At 45.0% G+C, this 24,806-nt stretch overlaps 1 protein-coding gene and 2 long non-coding RNA genes across 3 annotated transcripts in view; 2 read left to right on the top strand and 1 right to left on the bottom strand.

Moving 5' to 3' along the window:
- The window catches only part of LOC309524101, a 96,965-nt gene extending 80,979 nt beyond the window's left edge, over window positions 1-15,986 (bottom strand). The window contains exons 1-2 of the long non-coding RNA XR_014215789.1: window positions 15,704-15,986; window positions 15,012-15,123 (exon numbers count right to left, since the gene is read on the bottom strand). This is a non-coding gene — a long non-coding RNA (uncharacterized lncRNA). The remainder of the gene's footprint in view (window positions 1-15,011; window positions 15,124-15,703) is intronic.
- LOC309524110 lies at window positions 7,261-11,899 on the top strand. Its single transcript, XR_014215802.1, has 2 exons — window positions 7,261-7,461; window positions 11,725-11,899. It is a non-coding gene; the product is annotated as an uncharacterized lncRNA (long non-coding RNA).
- Window positions 15,987-17,137: 1,151 nt separating the features above from the next.
- Window positions 17,138-22,562, top strand: POU3F4 (POU class 3 homeobox 4). The gene has a single exon (XM_082208473.1). The coding sequence runs from the start codon at window positions 17,191-17,193 to the stop codon at window positions 18,292-18,294; it is 1,104 nt and encodes a 367-aa protein (XP_082064599.1). The 5' UTR covers window positions 17,138-17,190; the 3' UTR covers window positions 18,295-22,562.
- Window positions 22,563-24,806: the final 2,244 nt, after the last annotated feature.

Below are 24,806 nucleotides of genomic sequence, written 5' to 3'. Positions count from 1 at the left end.
TTGCCTCCCCATTTTATCTTCACAGCAACCCTGTGAGACAGAGGGGACTAATAACCCCCACAATGCCACACGCAGAGAACTTCATGGATGAGTGGAGACTGAGACCAGGGTTTTCCCCAGGTGTGTCTCTCCCCACCGCACTGCCTCTCCAAGTACTTGCTTGTCCATTTGCCTGTTGCTTTTAAAAAGGACAGGAGCTGGGTCGCAGGGAAATGGTGGTGAATCCTTCTGAGCCACCATAATGATCTCCACCAAACTATGTGTTTTCCTAGGTATGTGGGAACATGCTGTTTGCAAAAGGTTAAGAGGCACCTTAGAGAACACAAAGACCTAAAATGATTTTGAAACTGTATGGTGCATGTTTATCCAATATGTTGGACAATCTGTTAAGATTGAGAGTAGAAGATACCTAACTGATGTAATTAATTCTAAACTATTTGCCAGCTTGCCTAATGTTTGACTGTATTATTTACATTAAATATGCATGGGATGTTTCTTGGGAGAGGTATATGGGGATTGTTTGTTATATGTATTTTTGGAAACTGGAAAATAAAGGAGTTCTTAAAAAAATAAAATAAAGAGAGATGTGTATGGTGGAGAAGGGGCAGGGCCCACCCATAAGACAAGGAGAGGCAACTGCCTCAGGCGGCAGGATGCACAGATGCAGTAGATTCTTATGTAAATCTTGATTCCCCTCATGTTTTTTGATGTAGGTCTTCACTTACTCCTTTTCCCCTGATAGTGGTGGGCATTATTTTGACATTCCCCTCACATGTCTTGTGTTGGCCCTTGGAAGCAGGGCTGGTTTTACCTTTTCTTTTCCTAAAGAGGGGGTTCCTTTTATTTAGTGGGAGGGGATACGTATTACACATGCATACACACAGAGGATGTTTGTTTGTTGTGTTTGCGTGAGCTATATCCCTGTATAGAGACATTACACACACATTGACACAGAGGATGTTCACTGATTTGTGTGTATTTCTCTGAGACTATAATATATCACATTCACAAAGAGGATGCCCACCAATTTGTATGTGAGAGACATATACCTCTATACATGGATATTACACAGAGAGGGGATTTTCACTGAGCGCACGTGCATACATGCATGCGCACACACACACACTCCTGTAAATTTTTGAGGCAAAAGCTGTCAAGCAAATAGGGAGGCACTATTATAAAGGAGGGGATGGTGAGGTGTGGGGGGGAGAAGAGGAATTGAATTTGCATTCCTTCTGCTACAGGCACATGTTTACATGACCTTTAAAACAGAATTAAAGCTGTATCATCAGCAGCTGGAGGCAACCGGCATTACTAAGGCAATCAAATCAGAAGGCTAAACCAACTATAAAACATAAATTAAATGGAGAGAGGAGCATCCTAATTCACTAGGTTGGCTTGCAAATTACTTAGCCGCTACTAGCCTTCCCCCCCCCCAACAGTTTGGAGAAGCAGACAGGCAATGGAGGAGGGGGCTGGGATTTTGATTCCTTACAGGGGCACACACCTAGAAATCATTCTTTTGGATCTGGTGGCCTTAGATCCACATGCCTATGAGTTGGGCTTTTTAAAAAAGGGAAATATAGAACTGCCCAGTGGTAAGTGATTATAATGTGCCTGCAAAACGCGTACCACTGCAACACACCAGTGAATTTTCTGTGTGAGTGCATACATGCTCTCTTGCTTTGAGTCGCATGCTGTGATGTTTAGGAGCCTGCATATAATAGGTGAAAATCCTCAGAACTTGGAATCAGGCAACACAACTGTAAAAGACTGTGTCTTTCCTTCCCATTAGAAAAAAAAAAATGGTGACTGTTCCATGTAACTGTAGCTGTGGAGTCTGAAGCATCTTCGACAGGGTCTGGGGTTCTACAAAAGGCTGGACTTTTCAATCTCTTTTAACATCACCTAACATTAGACAACTTTTGCATGGCTCGAATTTTTGAACTGCCCAAATGTTCTTATTGAACTGCCTATTTGTCCCTCTGTAACTGCTCTCTTTAAAAAGAAGAATTAGAAGAAGCCCTGTGTATGATGTTGTAGCTGTGGTTGCTCACTGCTTAGTTCCCATGCCTGTTTGCAATATCAGCAACAGAACATGACACGTAATAATGGTGATAAAAGAAAGTTGGCCTTTTGAAAGAGAGAACTTTAGAAAACTAGGAATATTGTAAGCACAGCAAAGACCAATCCTATTTCCACATGCAACACAGACTTGTCTCTTTGTTCTGGCCTCATCTGCAACATACATCTGAAGCAATATCAAACCACTTTAAGCAGCCATGGCTTTTCCCATCCAAAGAATCCTGGGAACTGAAGTTTGTTAAGAGTTCTGAGAATTGCCAGGAGACAATTCTATTCCCCAGTGTCCTTGGGAAGGAGGATTGGTTGTTAAACCACTCTGATAATTTGTAGCTCTGTGAGGGGAATAAGGTAAAGGTAAAGGGACCATTAGGTCCAGTCGTGACCGACTCTGGGGTTGTGGCGCTCATCTCGCTTTATTGGCCGAGGGAGCCAGCAGACAGTTTCCAGGTCATGTGGCCAGCATGACTAAGCCACTTCTGGCGAACCAGAGCAGTGCACGAAAAACGCCGTTTACCTTCCCACCAGAGCGGTACTTATTTATCTACTTGCACTTTGACATGCTTGCATATCTTTGCCCAGTAAAATCTTTTTGGATCCATGTGCTTAGAGAGAAGAAACTGCTTAATATATTTTTTTTGGGGGGGGGAGAATATCTAAGTGGTGTACTAAGTGGTATATAAAAACAATATAATTAAATCAAAATCTCACCATAAAACCAATAAAGCAGTAACATAAAGCTTATGCAAACAAATGAACCAGGGATTGAAAACATGGAAAACAGAATCCAATCTCATGAACCAGGGGAAGACTGAGGGAGAATGCAAGAGTTTTATCCAGTGGTGGTTCTACTCCAAGCAGACCCAGTGAGATTAATGGTGCACTGATTTTATTTCTTTTTAAATAGTTTTTATTAATTTTCAATTCCAAAATATCCAATATATGCCACATTGTATAGGTGCACTGATTTCAATGGGTTCACTCTGAGTAAAATTTAGTTGGATAAATCTTTACATAAGAAGGACATGGACAGCACTGGGGGTGGGGGCAAGTGAAGCCCCCAAACAAGGATACTTTCCACTTGCCACCCCCATTGCTAGACTTAAAGGTAAAGGGTAAAGGGACCCCTGACCATGAGGTCCAGTCGCGGCCGACTCTGGGGTTGCGGCGCTCATCTCGCTTTATTGGCCAAGGGAGCCGACATACGGCTTCCGGGTCATGTGGCCAGCATGACTAAGCCGCTTCTGGTGAACCAGAGCAGCGCACGGAAACGCCGTTTACCTTCCCGCTGGAGCGGTACCTATTTATCTACGTGTACTTTGACGTGCTTTCGAACTGCTAGGTTGGCAGGAGCAGGGACCGAGCAATGGGTGCTCACCCCATCATGGGGATTCGAACAGTCGGCCTTCTGATCGGCAAGTCCTAGGCTCTGTGGTTTAACCCACAGCACCACCCGCATCCCATGAGGGGAATAGGGGCCTCCTATCAATGCTCAGCACCCTTAACAAACTACAGTACCCATTATTCTTTGAGGGAAGCCATGACTGATTACAATGGTTTCATCATACTTTGAACATATATTGTAGATGGGGCCTTCATAAAAGAGAGAGAGAATCACACAGAGTCCTGGTTCACAAACACATGTGTTCCTTGCCCAATGACTTGCATATATGAACGAGTCACATCAATATATAACATTATAGAAAGATTTTTCACATTGTTCAGGGAACCAGGCAGAGGGCCTTCTCGGTAGTGGCGCCCGCCCTGTGGAATGCAGTCCCATCAGATGTCAAGGAGATAAACAACTATATGACTTTCAGAAGACATCTGAAGGCAGCCTATACAGGGAAGTTTTAATGGCTGGTGTTTTATTGTGTTTTTAATATTTTGTTAGGAGTGGGGCATATTATTATTATTATTATTATTAATGGTTTCAGAGGAAATGCTACTTGCTGGCTCATTTTTTCAATATGGATTCAGGTCGGATACATTTAAAGGACATGGCATCCCCCAAAGAATCCTGGGAACTGGATGCTGAGTATTATCTGTGAATGATAAACTACCGTTCCCAGGATTCCTTTGGGGAAAACTAACTGCCTTAAATGTATGGCAGATATTTATTGTGGATGTGACTTCAGTTCTCATATTCAGCTGTCAGGCATCAAGATCAAGCTCAGGTGTGTATGTTGCCCCTTCAATACTACAGGGTCAAAATAGTGGGCTGCGTGTAGGAATAAGCAATCTGATCAAACTTCATAAAAGATTAGGTAAAGGTAAAGGAACCCCTGACCATTAGGTCCAGTCGTGACCGACTCTAGGGTTGCGGCGCTCATCTCGCTTTATTGGCTGAGGGAGCTGGCATACAGCTTCCGGGTCATGTGGCCAGCATGACTAAACTGCTTCTGGCGAACCAGAGCAGCACACGGAAACACCGTTTGCCTTCCCGCCGGAGCGGTACCTATTTATCTACTTGCACTTTGACGTACTTTTGAACTGCTAGGTTGGCAGGAGCTGGGACCGAGCAATGGGAGCTCACCCAGTCGTGGGGATTCGAGCCGCCGACTCAGGCTCAGTGGTTTAACCCACAGCACCACCCGTGTCCCTTTCATAAAAGATTACATTTCTTCAAAAAAACAAAGCTTTGTTTTAACTGATCCATTTCACACCCTCAAGTTATGTATATGCCCTCATAAACATAGGTGCATAAATACATGGAATGCACATGGGTGTTAGCCATCTGTGAATGTTTGGGTAAAATACGTGCAGTCCATAGTACCTTTCTCTTTCTCACAGAGTTCTGTGATCCACCCCTGCCCATAGAGATAAAGGGTTTTTGGATCACCTGCGACGCTACTAAACTTTGTCACGTCTCAGGCCTGAAGTCCACTGGGTGACCTTGGACCAGTCACTGTCTCTTCAGCCTAACCTACTTCATTGGCTTGCTTGAGGATCAAATGCCTTGAACTCTCTGGCGGAAAAATAATTTTATTCATTCATTCATTCATTGGAAAGGCAGCTCTGCCAACGACACTCACTCTGTCTGGCTCATAAGTCCTCCTAGCTCGAATTAATCCCTGGAAGAAATAACAAAAGGAAGCGTCCAAGAGCAAAGAAGTACCTAGAAGAGATCCAAAATGAGAAGATATCCTACGGGTCTCTTTCCTAAAAAGCCGACCCAAGCGCTGGTCGACCTGGCTATGAAGCGGAGAATGTCGATTTACAGTACCCAGCTCCTAAACTCCTTTTGGGGGGACGAAATGCAACCTCTGTCTCCCAGCGAACACCCCAAGCCTTGAAAACCCCCACTGCTTTTCATTTGCAAGTTAAATGAAGCGTACTTAAGATTCCTTGCACAACACCCTGGATCATGCACCCATTTCCCTGAAAGGTGCCTACTGTCTATCACTAGAAGGACTAATCTTAAAACCGGTAAAAAGAAATTCCTTCCAGCAAAGCTGATTTTGGCTGTGGGTGTGCGCGTGTAACGTAGCAATCGGCTTCCGTATAATTTGTAGCGGAATTGTATTGGAATAGCACTTTTTCCTAAGGTGTTTCGAATGGCTCGACCATCAGTTTTTTTTTAAAAAAAACAGGAGTTTCAAGTTTAACTGGCTTTCCACTGTGTCTCCCCGTCTCCTGTCTCAATGAGATTGTAAGCTCCTAGGGACAGAGGTCCTTTAAAGCGCCGCATACATTGATATAACATAACAATAACATTTACTTTTCTTATCTCGATTCCTCTCCCCACCCAAGTAAAAGTAAAATCCTAAACGGAGGAGAGAACAGGGGAAAGAAGGAAAGCATTTTTCCCCTTAAACTTTCTAAAATTGCAAAACGAAAAGAAAAGCTTTATAATCTCCTTCCACAACTAAAGGGGATACACCTATCCCGCTTCTAAAACAAAAACAAACAAACTTCCTGTTCTCAGACCCTACTAAGAGCACAGTTTAGGTCCCTACTACGCAATGCAAGGCAAGGACTGGAGGTGTGAGACTGGAACAACTAGGAGAAGCCAATTTACTCCTTTAAAATTGGATAATTCGATCAAAATGTGTCTGACAGATCAACCACCCAGCTCCCATTCAAAGTAATTGCCTGTGCAGCCGCCCGACACTCTCGCGTGTTTACTCGGGAAGAAGTCCCGCTGAGTTCAATGGAGTTACTATTAAGTACGAATGAGGATATAGCGACGCTCTTTCAGAGTTCCACTGAATCCCAGTGAACGAGGATGGGTTAAAAAAGATACCAGCTAAAAGATTGTAACCCTAAACGCCCTAAACCCATATTAATTCGGAAGCAAGACCCACTGGCTTTACTTCCCGGTAAAACTGTGCATAGGATGCCGGCCTAACTTGAAAGAAAGTCATTTTGACTAGAAAAGGACCTATTTTAATATCAATAAGCATCACATCATGCAGGTGAGTGTCCATAGTTCTTCCAATCCTAAATACACTCAAACTGCAATCCTGTTTATGTCTGCTCAGAAGGAAATCCAATGGGGCTTACTTCCAGGTAAGTGGATATAGGATTGCATTTAAAACTGACTTACACCTCTTAGGCTACATTCTTATGCGCGCTGAAACCCACTGAGGTTGAAAGCCAAGTAAGTGGGCGTAAGATTGCATCTAAAATTGACTTAGGCATCCTAGGCTACAATCCTATAAACGCCCAGCTGGGGGAAAATGCCAATGAAATCAGCAGAAATCACTTCTTAGATATATTTTATGAGTAGGTGAAGTATCCTATACATTGTATAGGAAAGCCCTGTCAGGACGGCCAACCCCGTGAATTTAGAGACCCTTTCTTCTGAGCGAGCATGTTTAGGATCGCTCTTTAAGTGTGCGCTCTTGTAAAGGGTGCGGGGTGCGTCATGCCTTCCCCTTAACCATTAGTTTCCTCTAACACCCTTTTTTGATCTGAAATATTTCCACCTTTCTCTAGGGCTGCCTGTCCGTGCAATCCAGGAATGCCACCCCCCCAAAAAACCTGTATAAGAATATGGAACACGTTCAGGCTTCTAGATGCGGCGCGATAAGCATGCAAGGATCGTTGTATTGTTAAATTATGCGTACAATGACATGAGGTTCGAAAATAGATGATAGATAGATACTCGTCGAGTCTTCTTTTTACACACACGAGAGAGAGAGAGAGAATACATGTATATTCGGATGCTACAGTTTAAGACAACAGATATTTGATGGCAAGTGAGAACTCCGCAGGTGTGGCGGGCTACCATAACCGCTCAAGGGCGTAAACTACCGCTCAAGGGTAGTAAACAGGAGTTTACTACAAATCAGGAGGGCAACAGTCAACGGCGAAAGAAAGTGTGTTTGGGGGGAAGGGAAGAAACAATAGTGAGCGCCCGGTCCAGGACACCAGGTAAGTGCTACCGAGAGGTGAAGCTTACAAACTATATCCACCCCTTTCTTTCTTGCCCCTCCCCCCCCCCAATTTTGCTTTTCGGTGGGTGTGAAGAGAACACACCGTCACTTGGATTGCGGTGGAGTGGGAGCGGACTGGAAAATGACACCAGGTTCTAGATTTTGAGGGGAGTTTGAATATCCCTTGTATCTAGAAAAACACCTGCAGAAGGAAAGGAGCAGATCCACAGCAGGAAAAGGAAAAGAAAGAGGCAAGTCATGTCCCTGGAGGGTTTAGTAGAGAGTGCGGAAGGTGACGAGCTTTGGCAGATGGTTAGAGGTGTCGGTGATGTCTCTCAAGAAAAAAAAAAGCCCATCATGTTGTCCCCAGCCTAGGTAAAGTGGCTAGTTGATTTTGAGGCAAGGAAAGACAGTTCTTTTGCCCACCCGTGGCACAAACTTCGCTTTCTCATTAGTGGCTTCGCTGATGCCCTACTCGCCCCCTCTTTCAATAAAATAAAATTAAAAATAGGTTGGACTTAAATGGACTGGTGGGTGCTTTGGGGCCGCAATTCCAAGCCCCACCAGTGAGACGAACTTAAGTGAAAACTCTCGCGATGTGCGTTGTATACTGAATGCTAGTGGTTGTGGTGAAGCCCTCGCTCGATCGGATCTAATCGGTCATCCTGTTCAGGGACCAGCCAGGCAGCCAACAACTTCAATGTGAAGGAGACAGTCGTCCCACCCCGCCACCATCTACTAATGAGAATGACTGCTGCTGAATCTGGTGTAACTCTCCAACGATCTGACTTCACCCACGAAGGCGCACACTTCCATTGTCCATTGAGCCAGACAGATGCCATCCAATTGCCACTGACAAACGGATACAGACCCCCTTTTTTTTACAGCTCGCACAAATGTACACGGAACACCCTTTTCGAATTAAAACACACAGTCTCGCGAGAGCAAGGAACAGCGATTTTATATTTTACGAAAATAAGTCGCTAGTCCTCATGGTGACAGGGTGGAAAATATTTAAAAGTAGAACCACCTTGAGGAAGGTGGAGCCATATCACATCCCGGCAGGAGGCCTAAATTGGTGGAACGCTCAGGCCCCGCCTGTTCAAAGAGGACTATTAATTTGGAGAGCTGCTATCTTCCAAACTGTGAGACGACGTGGCAAAAGGGGAGCCCCGAATGGAACTTTGCGTTTTTGTCTGTTCCGTTCATCAAGCTTTTGTTTGAGATCTGCCGCCTCTTCCAGCGCAGAAGATCCATTGTCTTGATTTGTGCTCGAGAACCCCCCCCCCCTGCGCGCGCGCGCCCCGCTTCTCCTCCCCTTTCGGTTCATACACATAGTCTCCCCCTATTGCAATTGTAGGATTATTTATTTTTAAAACTCAACACAGGGGCGGGGAGAAAAGCTTAAACATTTCCCTTAAGTAAAGAGGAGGTTGTGTTAGCTCAACAAGGCTCCAATCCTAAACACAGTTCTTGAAAGCACACACCCTACAGAATACTGCGAGGTTTACGGTACATCCGAATAGATGTAAATCTACTCTTTAGAAATTAGTCATTTACATGGAAGCTACTTTCATTGGAACCAATATATCACTATTTTCTATGTATTTGGGATGTATAATTCGTATGCATGACAGACACACTTCTTCCTCTGCTTTACGCACACTGTTGTTGTCGTTGTTGTTGCTAATTTGTTAAGGTACCCAAAGGGGAGATTTTTAGAAACCATGTTGGTAAACGAGTCCCTTTATGGATATAAATCCGGGGTCTACTAATGTTCTGCAGCCTTTGTACCCTTATTCAGGACTAAGTCCATAATTCTGAACATGACGAAGGGTACTGCGGACTTGAGTGCGACACAGCTGAAGACGAGGGGGCCCGAAGTCATCCCTTTCGGGGAGATGGGAATTGTTTTTTGCCTCTTTTAAAAAAAAAAATTCAGGCAAGGCTACACTGAAGAACCAACTCTGACTACAGTAGTCACTTCCTGAGCGCTTTTACAAATGCAACTTACTCCGTGTACATATTAGAAAGCAAATTGCACTAAAAATAAGTTGTAGTTCAGTAACATTTTAGTAATGCCTAGAGATGGATACGGGGGACGGGAGCTGAATTCTTCTAAAAACAATTTACCGTCGAAGGGCTCAGCTGTGGACCCCTGAAATGTTTCAGACGGCTGGCCAGTTCCCACGACCAGATGCTTCTGAACTTGGATGCTAAGGAAGAAACCAGGACTAAGGCTGGTCGATTGTTGGAATTCATCTATGACCTTATAAAGTAGCTTTCCCCCATCCTCCCTCTTTTTTTTTTTTTTAAAAAAAAGTATTTATTTATTTAATTATGCACTGAAGAGGCTGGTAAAATGTGTTGAAGAAAGAACGAACGAACTTGGGTTTCTAAAGCTGGCCAAGCGAGGAAATTAACAGCATCCGATTTAATGAGCGACCAAATCGAACTGTTTGTGGAAGCCACCCCTCTCTCCAATTCACTCATACACGCGAATGATCCTTCGGACTACACACACACACACACACACACACACACACACATTTTCAGGGTGAAATAAATAAATAACTCCCCCAGCCAATGAATTAAATCCGCTAGAGCAAGTCCCATTTGAAAACAAACCACAACCTCCGCGCCTCTCCTAAAGTACACAGGAACATCCAAACTTTTCAGGTGGGAACACAGATAGGTACACACGGGAGATGAACCAAGTGGAACCAGTACACGTGTGTGTGTGTGCGCGCGCGCGCGCAGTGAGGTGGGGCAAAAATAAACTGGCGGGTTGGGGGCGGAATTTGAGGGAGGGCGGGGAGCAGATTAGATTCTATCTTATTTACCTTGCAATTTCTTCTGCCAAGGTGAGGAGATGCAACAACAGCCACTATAGCAACAACAACAATAATAATCAAAATGACCACTCTTCCAGTATCCCGAACGCAGAATCAGCTCATGTGTGGGCATACAACCAAACGCCATCGAGGTTAGAAGTGATTGGGAGGGACAAGCGCCCCCCAAACAAGAAGCTCGACCCCTCACCTTCCCCCCCCCACACGCTTGCTCACCCCAACACATTGTTGGACTTATATAATTAACATCCACTGCTATTTTTCCTTCGGAGCTCTTTACACCTGTGACAAAACTCGCCCACCCAGAAATATACTTTGCCTCGTCTGTAGCCAGTGGGAGGGGGGGGATATTGCCAAAGATTCCTGGAAAGGGTTAATCTTTGATTGCGTTCCCCACACTCTACCTTCCCTTCTCCGCCGCCCCCTGCTCTTCCTCCGCTGCTGCGTCTGAGTCTAGAGGAGTAAAATGCAAGGTGCCTCTCTCTCTCCCCCCGCCCCCCAAAACAGCAGAGACTAAAAAATATTGGGGGGAGAAAGAAAGGGGGGAGAGAAAGGAATTTTTTGCTAATTGGCTAATATCTTTCTCCAGTGCTCCTCCAATTCTACTTCTCCTTTTCTCTCTCTTTTCTCTTTCTTCCTCTCCCCCTCCCACCCCATAAACTCTGATTTCGTTTTAAAACCTTGCTTTCGCTTGTTGCAGGGAGAGTACCGGGGCTGGAGCGTGGCTAACCTTTCTAGCCCTGTGGAAAGTGCGGGACAACAAGAAAACAAAAACAAACCTCTCTCCCCTGTTTAAGAAACAGTTAAACACTCTCACTCTTTCTCGCAGCCTCCTTCCCCAGCCTCCTTTTGGCTGTCCCTTTTCCATACTCTTATTTTCCCGGTGGGTTCTCTCTCTCAAACACACTCACATTCATTCACACACACACACAAAAGCACACACTTGTTTCCCACCAAGCGTCTCTTCACAAGTCCCAGCCTTGCCTCTAAAGCGAACTTGGGCGAAAAGGTGAAATTTTCTTTATAGAGGTCGCGACCTCGCCTCGCTGCCTACCGCTCGCAGCTTCATGCTGTATTAAGCACAGTCAAAACTGCACCCTTGGAAGTGGGGGGGGAGACCCCCTTCCCCTCCGCCCTCAACAACATCCCGCGCCTCCGCTCTTGGAATTGAGTAGTATCTGAAAAAGTTGCAACTAAATACCACCACCAAAATCTCAGCATTTGCAGGGAAGGGGTGTATGTGAGGAGAGACAGAGGCGGCGAGGGTCGTCTGTGCGTGTGTCCCACCTCCTTAGGAAGAGAGAGGGAGAGAGGTTCGAGGGACTCGAGAGAGATGATATCTCCCACAATTGTGTGGGTTATAATTATATTGCAATCTGTTACTCTCAGTATCTGTCTCTCTTCCGCAGGAGAGAAAAACACAGCATGAGAGAGAGCGCCTCTGGGGTCATTGATCACACAAGTTCAACGGCTGCAATCCTAAACACACTCCGGGTAAGAGTGTGTAACACAGCAGGCCTTACTCTGGAGTAAAGTCGCAGGGGATTGCAGCCTTAAGACTGCGAGGAATTGTTTTTTGCATTATGAACCGCCTCCGGTGATTTGCAGTAAATATATAACTCGCACACGCGCACGCAGACACCCCCCCGCAGACACTCGCTCACAGTAGTAACAAGAAGGGATTTCCTATCTGATAAAAATCCGTGGTGCTGGACCGCATGTTAAACCTCCATCCCTGGGCACCCAGATCTACAATATGATCCAGATCCCTTTAGACTGCTCCTTTCAAGTAATTGTGCGTTCTAAAAGTCATACACATCTCCAGGAGAGGTGAGGGACGGGAAAGAATGGAAACCTCGGTTCCAGCCTATTCGGGTTTACTCAGAAGTAAGTCTGAGAAGTAAGCATGCTCAGGACTGCAAGATTTACGCAGCAATCCTAAAGACACTTAACCTGGGAGTGAGGCCCGCTGAATTCAGTGGAATTGCGCGATCAAGCTTCGTGACCGCCTCGCTCGCTGGCAACTTGTCTTCCAATCCGATATACTCCTTTCCCCACGCAAGAATATTACGCACCTTTAAAAAGCAAGACGGAAATGTGTGCTTAAGGGGGGGGGGTCCCAGCAACAGTGCGAGCTGAGAATTTGTTTGTTTGTTTGTTTGTTTAACTTGGACTGTCAAGTGTGTGTGTGTTTGGAGCGAGCGAGAGGGAGCCAGAAGAGGACTTTATTTTACAGACACCTCTTCACTTTCAACACAAACAAACAAATAATCATATAAACAAACAGAAACCGCCTCTCTCGCTCGCTCGCTCGCTCGCTGGTTCGCTCTCCTTCTATAGCAACTTCTCTTTTGCCTCCCAACAAGATGGGATATTTCTTTCTTCTTTTTTCCCTAGAGCTATTCTTACTCGGGCTTTATCCCTGCCATGAAGTGACCGAAGCGGGGTTGGGTGGGGGAGGGGGAGGGGGAAGAGGGATTAGATATGAAAATAAAGTTATTTCTGGTTGGCGGTGGGCCGCGGTGCGTGGTGGGGTGGGGGGAGTCCGAGAAGCCCAACGGGCTTTAAAAAGAAGAAAACGTTCGTATTAACAATTATGATGGCAATAATAATAATAACAACAACAACACAGATTTGATTCCTTTTCATTCCTCCGTTTTTTAAAAAAGGTCTCTCTCTCTCTCTCTCTCTCTCTCTCTCTCTCTCTCTCTGGAGTCTATGGGGGGGGGGAGGGAAAAAATAAGTGACAAATTCTTGCAACAGTTACTCTGCGTGTCCTTAAAAAGTAAAACTCTCTCATGTTCAGACGGGGTCGGGTCTATTGAATGAGGTCCTTTTATTCTGCATGGGGCGATGGATTTGCGGCTCCGCTCTCGCCTTTATGCTTCTCTCTATGGAAACCTGGATCATGGGGAGAAATATGCGGAGCTGAATAGAGCCGAGCAGCAGAAAGGAGCGCCTGAGAGCAGCATCTGTTACACTCGGGAAGTTAGACTGACAGGAAAGCGCTAAAGAAACCCTCTCAAGCAGATTAGGAGGCAAAAGCGAGAGGGGAGGGGAGGGGTGCAACTCCAAGCGGATAAAAAACACTCCAGAAAGAGAAAGTGTGGAGGCGGAGGGGGTGTGGGGAGAGAGAGAGAGAGAGAGAAACCAAAGGATATCTTCCCATTAATCTGAGGCAGAACATGATACTGTATGATGCCTGCACATTTTGATTTTTTAACATTATTTGTTATATTGGTCTAAACAAAGCCATTTTCTGAGCTTGATTTCACCAGGCCTGTTTCTGGGAGGTTTTCTCTCCCCACTTTTGGGGAGAAAGTGCGCTCCTAGCCAAGTTCATTTAGAAGTTCGAGTGAGGAAGGAAGAAAAAGATAATCGATTCGTCCTCCTCCTCCCCACTCCCGGCGATCCCCAAACATGTCAAGGAGGTAAAGGCTTATAGTGGGTTTCCTGGTTGCCTCACTTAGACCTCTCCAGCATCCTTAAAATGAGTTGGTTTGGGAGTAAAGAGCAGGGGGCCTCCCTACCCCCGCGTGCGGGCTGTCAAAGGATTGACCTTCCAAGTCAATTGGTATGGGTGGTAGTGGAAGAGAAACTAGTCTACCCTAGGCGCGCTTACTCAGAAGTAAATCCCTGCGGTGTTGAATACTGCTTTTCCTCCCAAGCAAGCTTGCAGCCTAACAGAACAATCACATGTAGTCTCTCTCTCTCTCTCTCTCTCCGTCCCCTCTATTGTGTTCGGTTACATTTACTCCCTTAGTGTTGCAGCGGACATCATCCTCCGTTTGCAACAGTGCTGCTTAACTGTGTTGGGGATCGGTGTTGGTAATAGCTAACTGCTTTATGATTCCCCCCTCTTCTTGTAAAGGCACCCTAAAACGATGAAACTTTGGTTTAAAAATCGTACAAAAGAGAGGGCGAAGGTTGTTTTGTGTTTGGTTAGGTTAGGTTCCAGTTTCACTTATTTAGCTTTCTAAATAGACCATCAGAAATAGAGTGGATCCGATTTTCAATATGGTATTAGGCTGGCTGGGTTTCATTCCTGCCTTGCTACAGATTTCTCTCCCCCCCCCGCCCCCGCGCGCGCAAAAAATCTGGCCCTTTCTGTCTTTTCAAATTATTCTCCCAACCCAGTGGGGAGAATAGCCTTGCTTTTGCAGCTACACACACATACACACCCCATTTCTTACAGATTATTTTACGGATCCAGCAAGGACCACAGTGTACCACGCGAGGAAATAAGTGGACCCTCAATTGCCAGTAACTGTACTTTTCCCAAAAATTGCTTCCACGCTTCAAAGAAAAAGAAGAAGAAAAGACTGTCGAAACCAAAACGGCAGAACCTCTTCACCACAGTACCGTCTCCCAGTACCGTCTCCCAGCAATCAGGAAAATGTTTTTTAAAAAATATATATAAATAAAAATGGAAGTTTCCCAACTTCCTCAATATATTTAGACCTATGCAACTTTTATTTCAAACTTTAACAAAAAAAAGTATGAAAGCGAACAAATCTTGCATTCAGATTTCCTATCCATTGATCTAGACTTGGAAACTGCTGAAAAATTACCAGTAGTTGTTTTATCCTATTTTTTAAAAAAGGAAAAGGTGCAGCTCAAATGAGAGAGAGGGAGGGAGGGAGGGAGAGAAGGAAAGGATAGAGAGAGAGAGATGTGGAAGGAAAAAAAAGCTCACCTTGTTTAGGGCGATATTTTCATTTTCTTGAATTTTTCTCCAGATCTGTCTTCCTAGAGAACTTAATGCCTTAATGACTTTCGGGTAGCTGCAAGCCCTTCTTTTATTTCTGCTAAATATATGAAAATGTATGCAAATTTAAATCAAGCTTAACCTAGGAGCTCCTGCAATATATTTAATGGAATTTCAAACCAATAAGGGAACTGTGATGCAGCGTTCTGTAAGTGCAAATATAATTATGCAGCTAGGTTACCTCCGAAATTATGCACGGAAAGGTCATTAAAAAAAAACTTCGGAGATCCTTGTTCTTTTCTTTTCGAATGTATTAGGGTTTAATTTTCTCAGCTGGAGTACTGCAACAAAATCTAAACGCTCCGATTTCTGCTCTCCAGCTAAAACATTTGCAAGAGGAACACACAACAGACTGTATTGTTGCTATTGTTGTTGTTATCATTGTTATTATTGACATAATAGACTGAAAAGGAACATTAAGGGGAGAAAGAGCAGCAACCTTCCATTCCCCCCCTTTATTTCTCATTGTTTCCCCTACTTATGCTTTGACATTCCTCCTTATTACCTAAAGCCACGTTTTCAGGAATAAGCTTATAAAACAGACAGCAATACCTTACAGCTTTATGTCAAAGGTAAGGGAGGGTTAGGGTTAGCAGAAAAGAATTCTAATTTATTCAAACCGTTTGCCAGATTTTGCGTGTGTGTGTGTGTTCTCTATTTTGGAAAGGCGTGGAGAAACGAAGCCACTATAACCTCCTGAGTGTATCTAGGAAGGAGGAGAGGGGTTTTCTTGGCACCCGGGGCTGCAAGACGTGCGTCTCTCCTCCTGTCGCGCCACCACAAGTTGTGTGCTTTTCTGTCACAGGCTCCGAGAGGCTTGGAAAGTTGCAGAGCTTGTTGTTAGGGAGCGCGCGGTTTCCCAATTGCTGGGGAGGGGTGGGGGGTGGAGAGGAGGCAGCCGAAGCGTCGGGATGACCAGGGCGACTGTGGAAGCAAACTTTGCACCACCCAACTTAAGGCGAATGGCAGGCAGGATTTGCATTTCAATCAGGCAGCGGGTTAACTGCTGATTTACCAACCAGTTAGCTCAGTGGAAAGGAAACAAATGAATCTCTGAAAACTAGCTTCTCTCTCTCTCTCTCTCTCTCTCTCTCTCTCTCTCTCTCACACACACACACACACACACACACACACACACACACAGGTGTTTTATTTCTCTTTCTCTGTGTGTATGAGTATGCAACATACCCAAAAGTATGACAACAGTGTCATGTACTGTATGCAATATGTGAATATGTGTCCCGGATAAGTGTTCTTCTGATATTCCCTCTCTCACACACCAAGTTTCCTAGGCAAGGTGTAACTTTTGAGGCGCCGGGGAGATTGACTTGAGACAGTTTTGTTTATTTTGTTGTTGTCCCCCGCTACCCCAACCCCTTAATCTCCCAGTTGCTTTCAGACTGACTTCAAAATGTTAAGATGGATTTGGGGGGGGGTATTGTGGGGAGACGTCTATAGATTGTGTTAAGGAGAAGCTGTCCGTCTTGAAGATGGGTATTTAACCTCCCTTCGCCTGCCCCCTCCCAAGTTTTCCAGGAAAGGGGTCTATACCTGGAATTAATCAATACAAATTTAAACCATGCCCTTGCATTCCCTTGCCTCCTCCTTTCCCTTCCTCCCACCTCTTTCCCTTTCTTCTTCTCCTAATAAGATCTAAAAAATGAAGTAGCGGCGGCAGAAGGGCAGATGGGGAGGTGGGTGGGCTGAAATAAATGATATTGTCCTGCAGCGGCGAAAGGGTTAACCCACTGAATCGTGGGCAGCCCGCTCGCGGCAGCCAATGGTACCTGAAGATTGATCCACTTCCTGCTTCCAGACTCCCTCGTTTTAACCCTTCTCCGCCTGCAAGCTTCTTCGTCTCCCTCTTTCTCTCTCTCTCCATCCCCCCCCACCCTTTTGGACGGGCTCAGAGCCAGCCTCTTTGGCGAACTCTCATTGGTTGCGGCGCCCACTTCCCGGCGGGAAGAGGCTCTCGGATTGGCCGCCGGGGCTGTCCGTCAGCATGCGGTTGCTGATTTGGCTCCCTTTAGGCTGGGTAGATGTCAAAGGCTGAACGCATCTCCCTTTGCCACATTATAACTAGTAGGGGGAATCCTGAGCATCAAGCATGGCTACTGCGGCGTCGAATCCCTACAGCATCCTCACTTCCAGCTCTTTGGTCCACGCAGAATCGGCGGGGATGCAGCAAGGAAGCCCATTCCGGAACCCCCAGAAACTTCTCCAAAGTGACTACTTGCAAGGGGTCCCCAGCAATGGGCACCCTCTGGGGCACCACTGGGTGACCAGCCTGAGCGACGCAGGCCCTTGGTCGTCCACCTTGACCGCCAGCCCTCTGGACCAGCCCGACGTGAAGCCAGGGCGGGAAGACTTGCAGCTGGGGGCCATCATCCACCACCGCTCGCCTCACGTTAGCCACCACTCGCCCCACCACACCAGCCACCCCAGCGCCTGGGGGGCCAGCCCGGCTCACAATTCCTCGCTCACGTCGAGCGGGCAGCCTCCGCCTCCTCCCTTGAACGTCTACTCTCAAGCGGGCTTCACGGTCAGCGGGATGTTGGACCACGGGGGTCTGACGCCCCCTCCGGCTTCGGTCACGCCGCAGGCCATGCACCAGGTGCTGAGGGACACCCCGGACCACGGCGACCTGGGCTCTCACCACTGCCAGGACCACTCGGACGAGGAGACGCCGACGTCGGACGAACTGGAGCAGTTCGCCAAGCAGTTCAAACAAAGGAGGATCAAGCTGGGCTTCACGCAAGCGGACGTGGGTTTGGCGCTGGGCACTTTGTACGGGAACGTCTTCTCTCAGACCACCATCTGCCGGTTCGAGGCTCTGCAGCTGAGCTTCAAGAACATGTGCAAGCTTAAGCCTCTGCTGAACAAGTGGCTGGAGGAGGCCGACTCCTCGACGGGGAGCCCCACCAGCATCGACAAGATCGCGGCGCAGGGCAGGAAGCGGAAGAAGCGGACCTCCATCGAGGTGAGTGTCAAAGGGGTCCTGGAAACGCATTTCTTGAAGTGCCCCAAGCCGGCGGCCCAGGAGATCTCGTCTTTGGCGGACAGCCTCCAGCTGGAGAAGGAGGTGGTGAGGGTTTGGTTTTGCAACAGACGGCAAAAGGAGAAGAGGATGACGCCGCCAGGGGACCCGCCGCAGCCGCACGAGGTTTACTCTCACAGCGTGAAAACAGACGCCTCCTGCCACGATCTTTGACTATGAAGGACCCACTCGGGAACTGGGCAGCGGCGCGGATCCTATGGGTGTGACATTCATCTCCCACTCCTCCTCCTCCTCGCCCTCCTTTTTCTTGCGTTCTTCTTTTTCTTCTTCTTTTTCCGACCCTGCCCAAACCAGGATTTTATTATAATTATAATTATTATTATTATTATCGGTAACTTTACCTTCATCAACCCTTCAGGACAACATCAACCTGGCCACGACATTAAGAAAATGAAAAGAATAGTTTATAATACATACCTCCTCCCCACCGCCATTACCCCCCTCCACCCCGCTGCTCATTCCTGGCAGCACATATACTTATTTATATGTCTATAGTTATCTTGTTTTTCTTCTGTTTCTCTATCTATCCAACCTTCCCCACCCCCTCGCCGATTTTCTGTGGTAAACATCAAGGCTTTAAAAAATAGAAATCTCCGATACGAAGACAACAGAACAAATGCATTGTCTCTCTCTTTCCATATAGATATATACACAAAACGTGCCTATGAATAACCTTTCAGCGCCTTGGTCTGATCCGATGTATTTCAGGTTTTGGGGTATATATTTTTTTGTTTTCGCTTTAGCTTGGCTGGACTTGGCTTTGCTCGTTCCTAAACCAGACTTTCTGTATAGCGGCCTTCAGAAGGCCGGGGGTGATACACTACAACCTGTAGGTAACATTTGTGACCTAAAATTGGAGGAACCCCATTGATCAGCTCCTCCTCCCCTCTCCCCCTGCAGGTCACTGGTTTTCTGTAAAGGGGGGGAAGGAGGAGGCAGGGGGAAATGTATTCTAATTTTCCCTACCCCCATTTGAGGGAGGTGGAATCTGGAACCCCTCTTTTCTAAGCCCCAAAGGCAGAAACAAGAGATGACTAGTCAGAAAATCTGATTTTCTCAACCCTTCTTTGTCCCGCCCTTTCAGATATATTTAAATAACTTTCAGAATTAAATAACGTCAACATGGAAATTCTCTAAAAGACGACTCCTACTCGCCCCCCCTCCATATCCTTCCCCATCCATCCCCGTGCCTGATTTTGGCTTGTCTAAACAAAGATCGAACATGGAAACATCACTAGAATAACTTATATATGTTTGAAAGGCCGGCCTTTCCCTGGTCGCTAGCTCTTCGTCAATGTTTTATATATATATATATATACACACACACGACAGGATCCATCCTGGTCGACCCCTGGAGCTACGGTTTGTAGTCAAACCCGTTTCCCGTCCAACGCTTAGCTTCGGAATAAATCGGTTTGCCCGCGTTTCTTATCAAAAGTCAAAAGGAAAACAGCAAGGGTTGAAATTAATAATGGGTATGGGAGGTGGTTGGGTCGAGGTGGGGGGAAAGGCAGTAAGGAATTGGGTTGTGGTTTTTACTGATATGCTGCAGATCTGGTCAAAAGCGTTTTGTTATTAAGTTGTATTTTTTTAAAAGAGTTCCCCCAAAGCAAATAAAATGCTATTTTGCTTGTAGATTCTTCCCTCCTCTTCCATGCCTGTCATTGGATATAGCTCCCCTCCATTTGTGGACGTGTGTGTTTACAAAGGCGCACATTATAGGGGTGTGCAGGCACACACAAACACGCTGTACAAACAGACGCATTGCCCATTGTTTGTCTACGGACACCTAGGCAGGACCAGAATGTGTATATTTTACACGTTTACATGTCTTAAGCGAATACACACGGAAACCTGGCACAACGAGGCACCGCAGTTGTTTGTATAGGTGCTTTACAGACATCTAAGTATATATAGATATATATATAGTTATACTACTAAAAAAATCCAGAGTATTGTGCCTACCCATACATCACTACTCTGTCTGACACACCTATCGATATAATATGAAAGGAGCCCTAGGTGCAAATTTGCAGCTCTGGAATGATGTAAAAACAACGCCAGTTTAATTATGGAAAAGGATCCCCTCCCCATTTCCCGCCCCCGTTTTCAATCCAAATTCTTCTCAAGCATAAACAATGTCCATTTCCATATTTTCTCTCTGGCAAGCCTGAATATGCGCTTAATATCCCAACAATGAAGACCCCGCTTTCTGCCAACTTTATATTAAGGAAAAAAGAAAAAGAAAAAACCTGTACAGTTTTGTATATTCTAAACGTTTTTGGGAAGTTATTAATTTAAAAGGGGGGAAAGATCATTTAGATTATTCATTTAGTAACTGATGTATAATAAACGCTATTTTCATTAAAGGTTGCTTTTTCAACTATTTTATTCCAAATTGCCTATCGCAGTTGCCGACAATTATTTATTTTCAATAAATTCCTCATTATGTTAAAAAAAAAAGTCAGAAAAATAATTATATATATATATATATATATCCTCGAAGCGGCTGTCCAGGGAAGGAAGGCGTAAACATAAAACGATTCGCTTGTGATGTTTGTTTGTCAACCACTTTTAGTCAAAGGGGGGGTTTATATTGACGCAATATTTTATTGTTGTACAGACGCACACACACAAAAGGTCTGAATAAAACATTTTTACAGGTTAAAAGAAGTTGCGTTATTTGTGTGGTGATAAAACATAAAAAAGAAAGAAAGAAAGAAACCCGGGAAACTTTACAGAAAAATAAAAATAAATAAACTTTCTCGGTCCCCGCCCCCCCCTTCCAATATGCTTTACGGCCTTGGTCTTTTAAAAATATTTCTTGTTGTTGTTAATTATTATTTAGGGTTAAAGGGTTAGACTTTAAGAGAGAAGAGCCAGCTTTTTTGCGTTCAGATTCCCAGCCGCCCTTTCAATCCTATGTGAAATTTGTTGTTGTTGTTTTGTTTAAGAAATCTGTCAATTTCCTCTCTCAGACAATATTGAGGCTAATATATAGAAAACGCTGGTATCTATACCAATCAGCCGGCAGGCCCTTCTAAGTCTTCCATCTTTGCTGGAGAAGGGAGAGAAAGGAGAGTCTCACACCCTTTTTCGACAGGGCAATGCCTTCCTGTTAAAGAGGTTGTTGTAGATCTCGGTTTCCTTAGGGTCATCCTAGTGGAGTCTTCCTGGTTTATTTGCTTGCTTTTCTTCTTCCGCCTCCTCTTTCCCTTTCTTTTTTAAAAGCATGGGATGCAAATTTCCCTTTCCCAGGCAGGGCTAGTTAAGCTAATACAGTCAATTTCACATGTGATTGTGTAAAGCGATCCTTATTCTTTCGTTCGGTTTAAAAAATAAATAAATCTTGGGACGACATATGTTTCTTTGAGCACAATCTCTCTCTCTCTCTCTCTCTCTCTCTCTCTCTCTCTCTCTCTCTCCCCTCCCCCGTTCAAGAGGCAGCCTCAGAGATGCTGTTGGCTATGCAGCGACTTTAAGAAGGGTTCAGCTCCTCCTTGGACCAGCCGTTTGTAATTGGCAACTGGGAAACACACAATGTAACTTTGCCTTGAATTTGAATGCACGAATGTATTCGCTGCCTGCGAATTATAATTTAAAACAGAGAAGCACATTGCAAAAGGGGGAGGGGGAAGGGGATGCTAAGTGTCTTTGTGAAGGCAGAGGCATTGGTTTGTTGGTTTTTATTGGTTTGTGTGTTTGTTTTCGTATGTGTGTGTGTGTGTCAGTACCTTATGAATTTGAAGCAGGGATGATTGTAGATGCCATCCAGGAAAATGAAGCTAGTATTGTTTCCCCAACCCTACTTAATTTTGTAAATTAATATTAAGTTAATATTTATCAGGCAGCCATGTAATATTTATTATTGTATCTTTTATTCATATTGCACTTTTCAATATGGGGGAAAAAACAGTCTTTATTTTGTTTATTCTCAAAGCAAGCCAGTTGTGCTCAGCTATCACGATATAAAATTTGCACAGATGGGCAACTTAAAGGCTTGGCAGTTTGGCCTGGGTTGCTTTGCATCAGATCCCGCTTTTACTTTAAAGTTATGCCCTATTGATTTGCTTCCAAGGACATGTGTTTCAGATTTGTGTGTCTGACCTATTAAAATAAGTATGAAAATGCTGCTTTAAATTTGACCGCTCGAACTCATTTGGAGGGAGAGCTGCATAGAATGCATATTGCTTTTGCCACCATGAATTTCCAGTGGGTATGTGGGTAGAGCAACAAACATTTAATTCATGAAGCTCACTGGTCAACCTTGGGCCCTTCGCTGTCTCTTAGCTGAACCTGACTCACAAGGTTGCTATGAAGATGAAATGAGAACCAGGAGAAACACGTGTGCCATGCTGAGCTCCTTGCAGGATGTTGTTGTTGTTTTGCTATATTATTATTATTATTATTATTATTATTATTATTATTATTATTATTATTTATTACAGTAGTAGTAGTAACAGCATTTTGATGACAGTATCTTCTGCACTACAATTTACATCACCTAAAACTCCATTCTGTTTAAAGTACCGTATTTTTCGCTCTATAACACGCACCTGACCATAACACGCACATAGTTTTTGAGAGGAGGAAAACAAGAAAAAAAATATTCTAAACGAAACAGTGGATGTATGATTTTTGTGGTTCATGCTGCAGCCATAGACATGTGATCTGACGGTGAGTTTGGGCTGGCCCAATGCAAAAATCCTGAGGATCCATGTGGATCCATGCTTTGTAACCATGTTTTTGCACCATTGTGGCCCCAGGCAACAGTGGGTGTATGATTTTTTTGGTGCAGGCTGTAACCATGGATCCTCTGCTCACGACTGCAGCAGATCCCCCTGTCATCCGTAGGCATTCGCTCCATAACACACACAGACATTTCCCCTTACTTTCTAGGAGGAAAAAAGTGAGTGTTATGGTGCAAAAAATACGGTACATCATGTCCCGCCCGGATGCAGACATGGAGGCTACTGATGGACCAGTTCAGATGCTTGCCAGAGAAAAAGCAGTTTCTGCTTCTTTTGTTGCAATGCTTAGGTCAAAGATTGTAAATCGCTTTGGGATGCCTCATGGAAATATAATCTCCCGCAGCCTCCAAGGTCTTGGTATCAATAAGTGTCCTTTTCCTGGCTCTAGATTCCCCCAAAGCCTTTTAGATATGTCCAGAGAATGATGATGGGGAGACAAGGTTTTCTGTGGACTTTCTCAAGGCTGCCCGCTCTTCCTTAGTCCCCTGATTTGAGCCATAAGTGTTGTGTGGGGCGTGGGGTGGTGGTGGAGGCTAGGAAGCAACAAACAAAACCCTAAAACAGACTACTCATTCATGCACTTTAAAAATTAATCCAGAAAGAATAGGCAGAGTGAATGAGCAGGGAAGACATACAGAAGATTTCCTTTAAGAACAGGCTTGATAAATTGCGTTTTGGGATTATTGTTGTTTTTTGTATCAAGTCGCCACACACACACACACACACACACACACATATATATGACACACACAGCTTTTTTCATGGGGGGACGATGCTGGGGTACGCTTACCCCTAAACATTTTGTGAATCAAAGTATGGCCTCATTGAGGGGTAGTATTTCAATATGAGTAAGAAAATGAGAGTACCCCTAAACATATTTTTAGATTTCATATATATAAACACGCATACATATATGAATAAGAGAGAGATTTCCATGAAAGAAACCATACTTTTAATACTCATTTCTTGCTATCACATAAGGCTACAAGCAAAAACAAAACAAAGCAACAATCTAGCCATTAATTGAGATTGTGAGTCACCAGGCAAGCAGACCCAGGGGTGAACTTCGGTCTTCCAAATTTCAGCGTCGCCCTGTGCGAGCCCAACATTCGGCAACCCCCACCCATCACCTTCCATTCTGCTCAGTTCACTATGTCCTAGTTGTGACACCCTGTGGCGCCCTCTAGGCTTGGCACCCAATGCAGTGGAGCTGGTCACACTGTCCTAAATCTTCCTCTGGAAGGACTTTATTGCTAATTTTGTACAGCACTTTGCTTTTCTTATTAAGCTACAATGGAGTTAGGCTGGACTTAGGCAATGGATGAAGGCTAAATGTATATATTTTAACTATATCATTGTAAACATTCCCGTCCCCTGCCATAACTGTTATTCTACCTGTTTGTAATCTCTCCAGTCAATGGACAATAGGCAGACCTGTATTCTTCACAAATGAGTTCCATGAAGGAATACAGCTGTATATGGGGTGAATGAAGAAGAGCTTCCAGTGCTAGAAGTAAAAAAGAATGTGCATGTGGAAGGTTCCAGGTCATCTGCCATTAAAAAGTCTCCAGCAGCAGGTGATGGAAAAGACCTGGAGACCCTGGGGAGCCACTGCCAATCAAAGTAGACAATACTGCCCTGGGTTAACTGTTTAATCTGGAACAAGGCAGGGATGCAATTCTGCATGCACATCACCATATACATATTATTTTATCTCCTTACATTTGCATCCCACCTTTCTTCCACGAGGGAACCCAAGGTGGTAAACATGTGGTTCTTGCCAAGATAACAGGCTAAGTACCTCTACACCCAGGGGTGTTTAGTGCCTATTGTGACTGGTTCAGAGGAAATCAGGGAGACCAGGAGACCAGCAGTAGGTGTTAGCACTAGAGCCAATGACAGGCAGAGCCACCC

This window comes from Podarcis vaucheri (assembly GCF_965113315.1).
Source record: "Podarcis vaucheri genome assembly, chromosome: Z".
Classification (NCBI taxonomy): Eukaryota; Metazoa; Chordata; class Lepidosauria; order Squamata; family Lacertidae; genus Podarcis; species Podarcis vaucheri.
The sequence above is the reverse complement of the archived record's forward strand: the minus strand, read 5'-3'. Positions and strand labels throughout refer to the sequence as shown.

Excerpts from the sequence above, each read along its gene's own strand:
- POU3F4 (XM_082208473.1), top strand. The coding sequence starts at position 17,191 with ATGGCTACTGCGGCGTCGAATCCCTACAGCATCCTCACTTCCAGCTCT.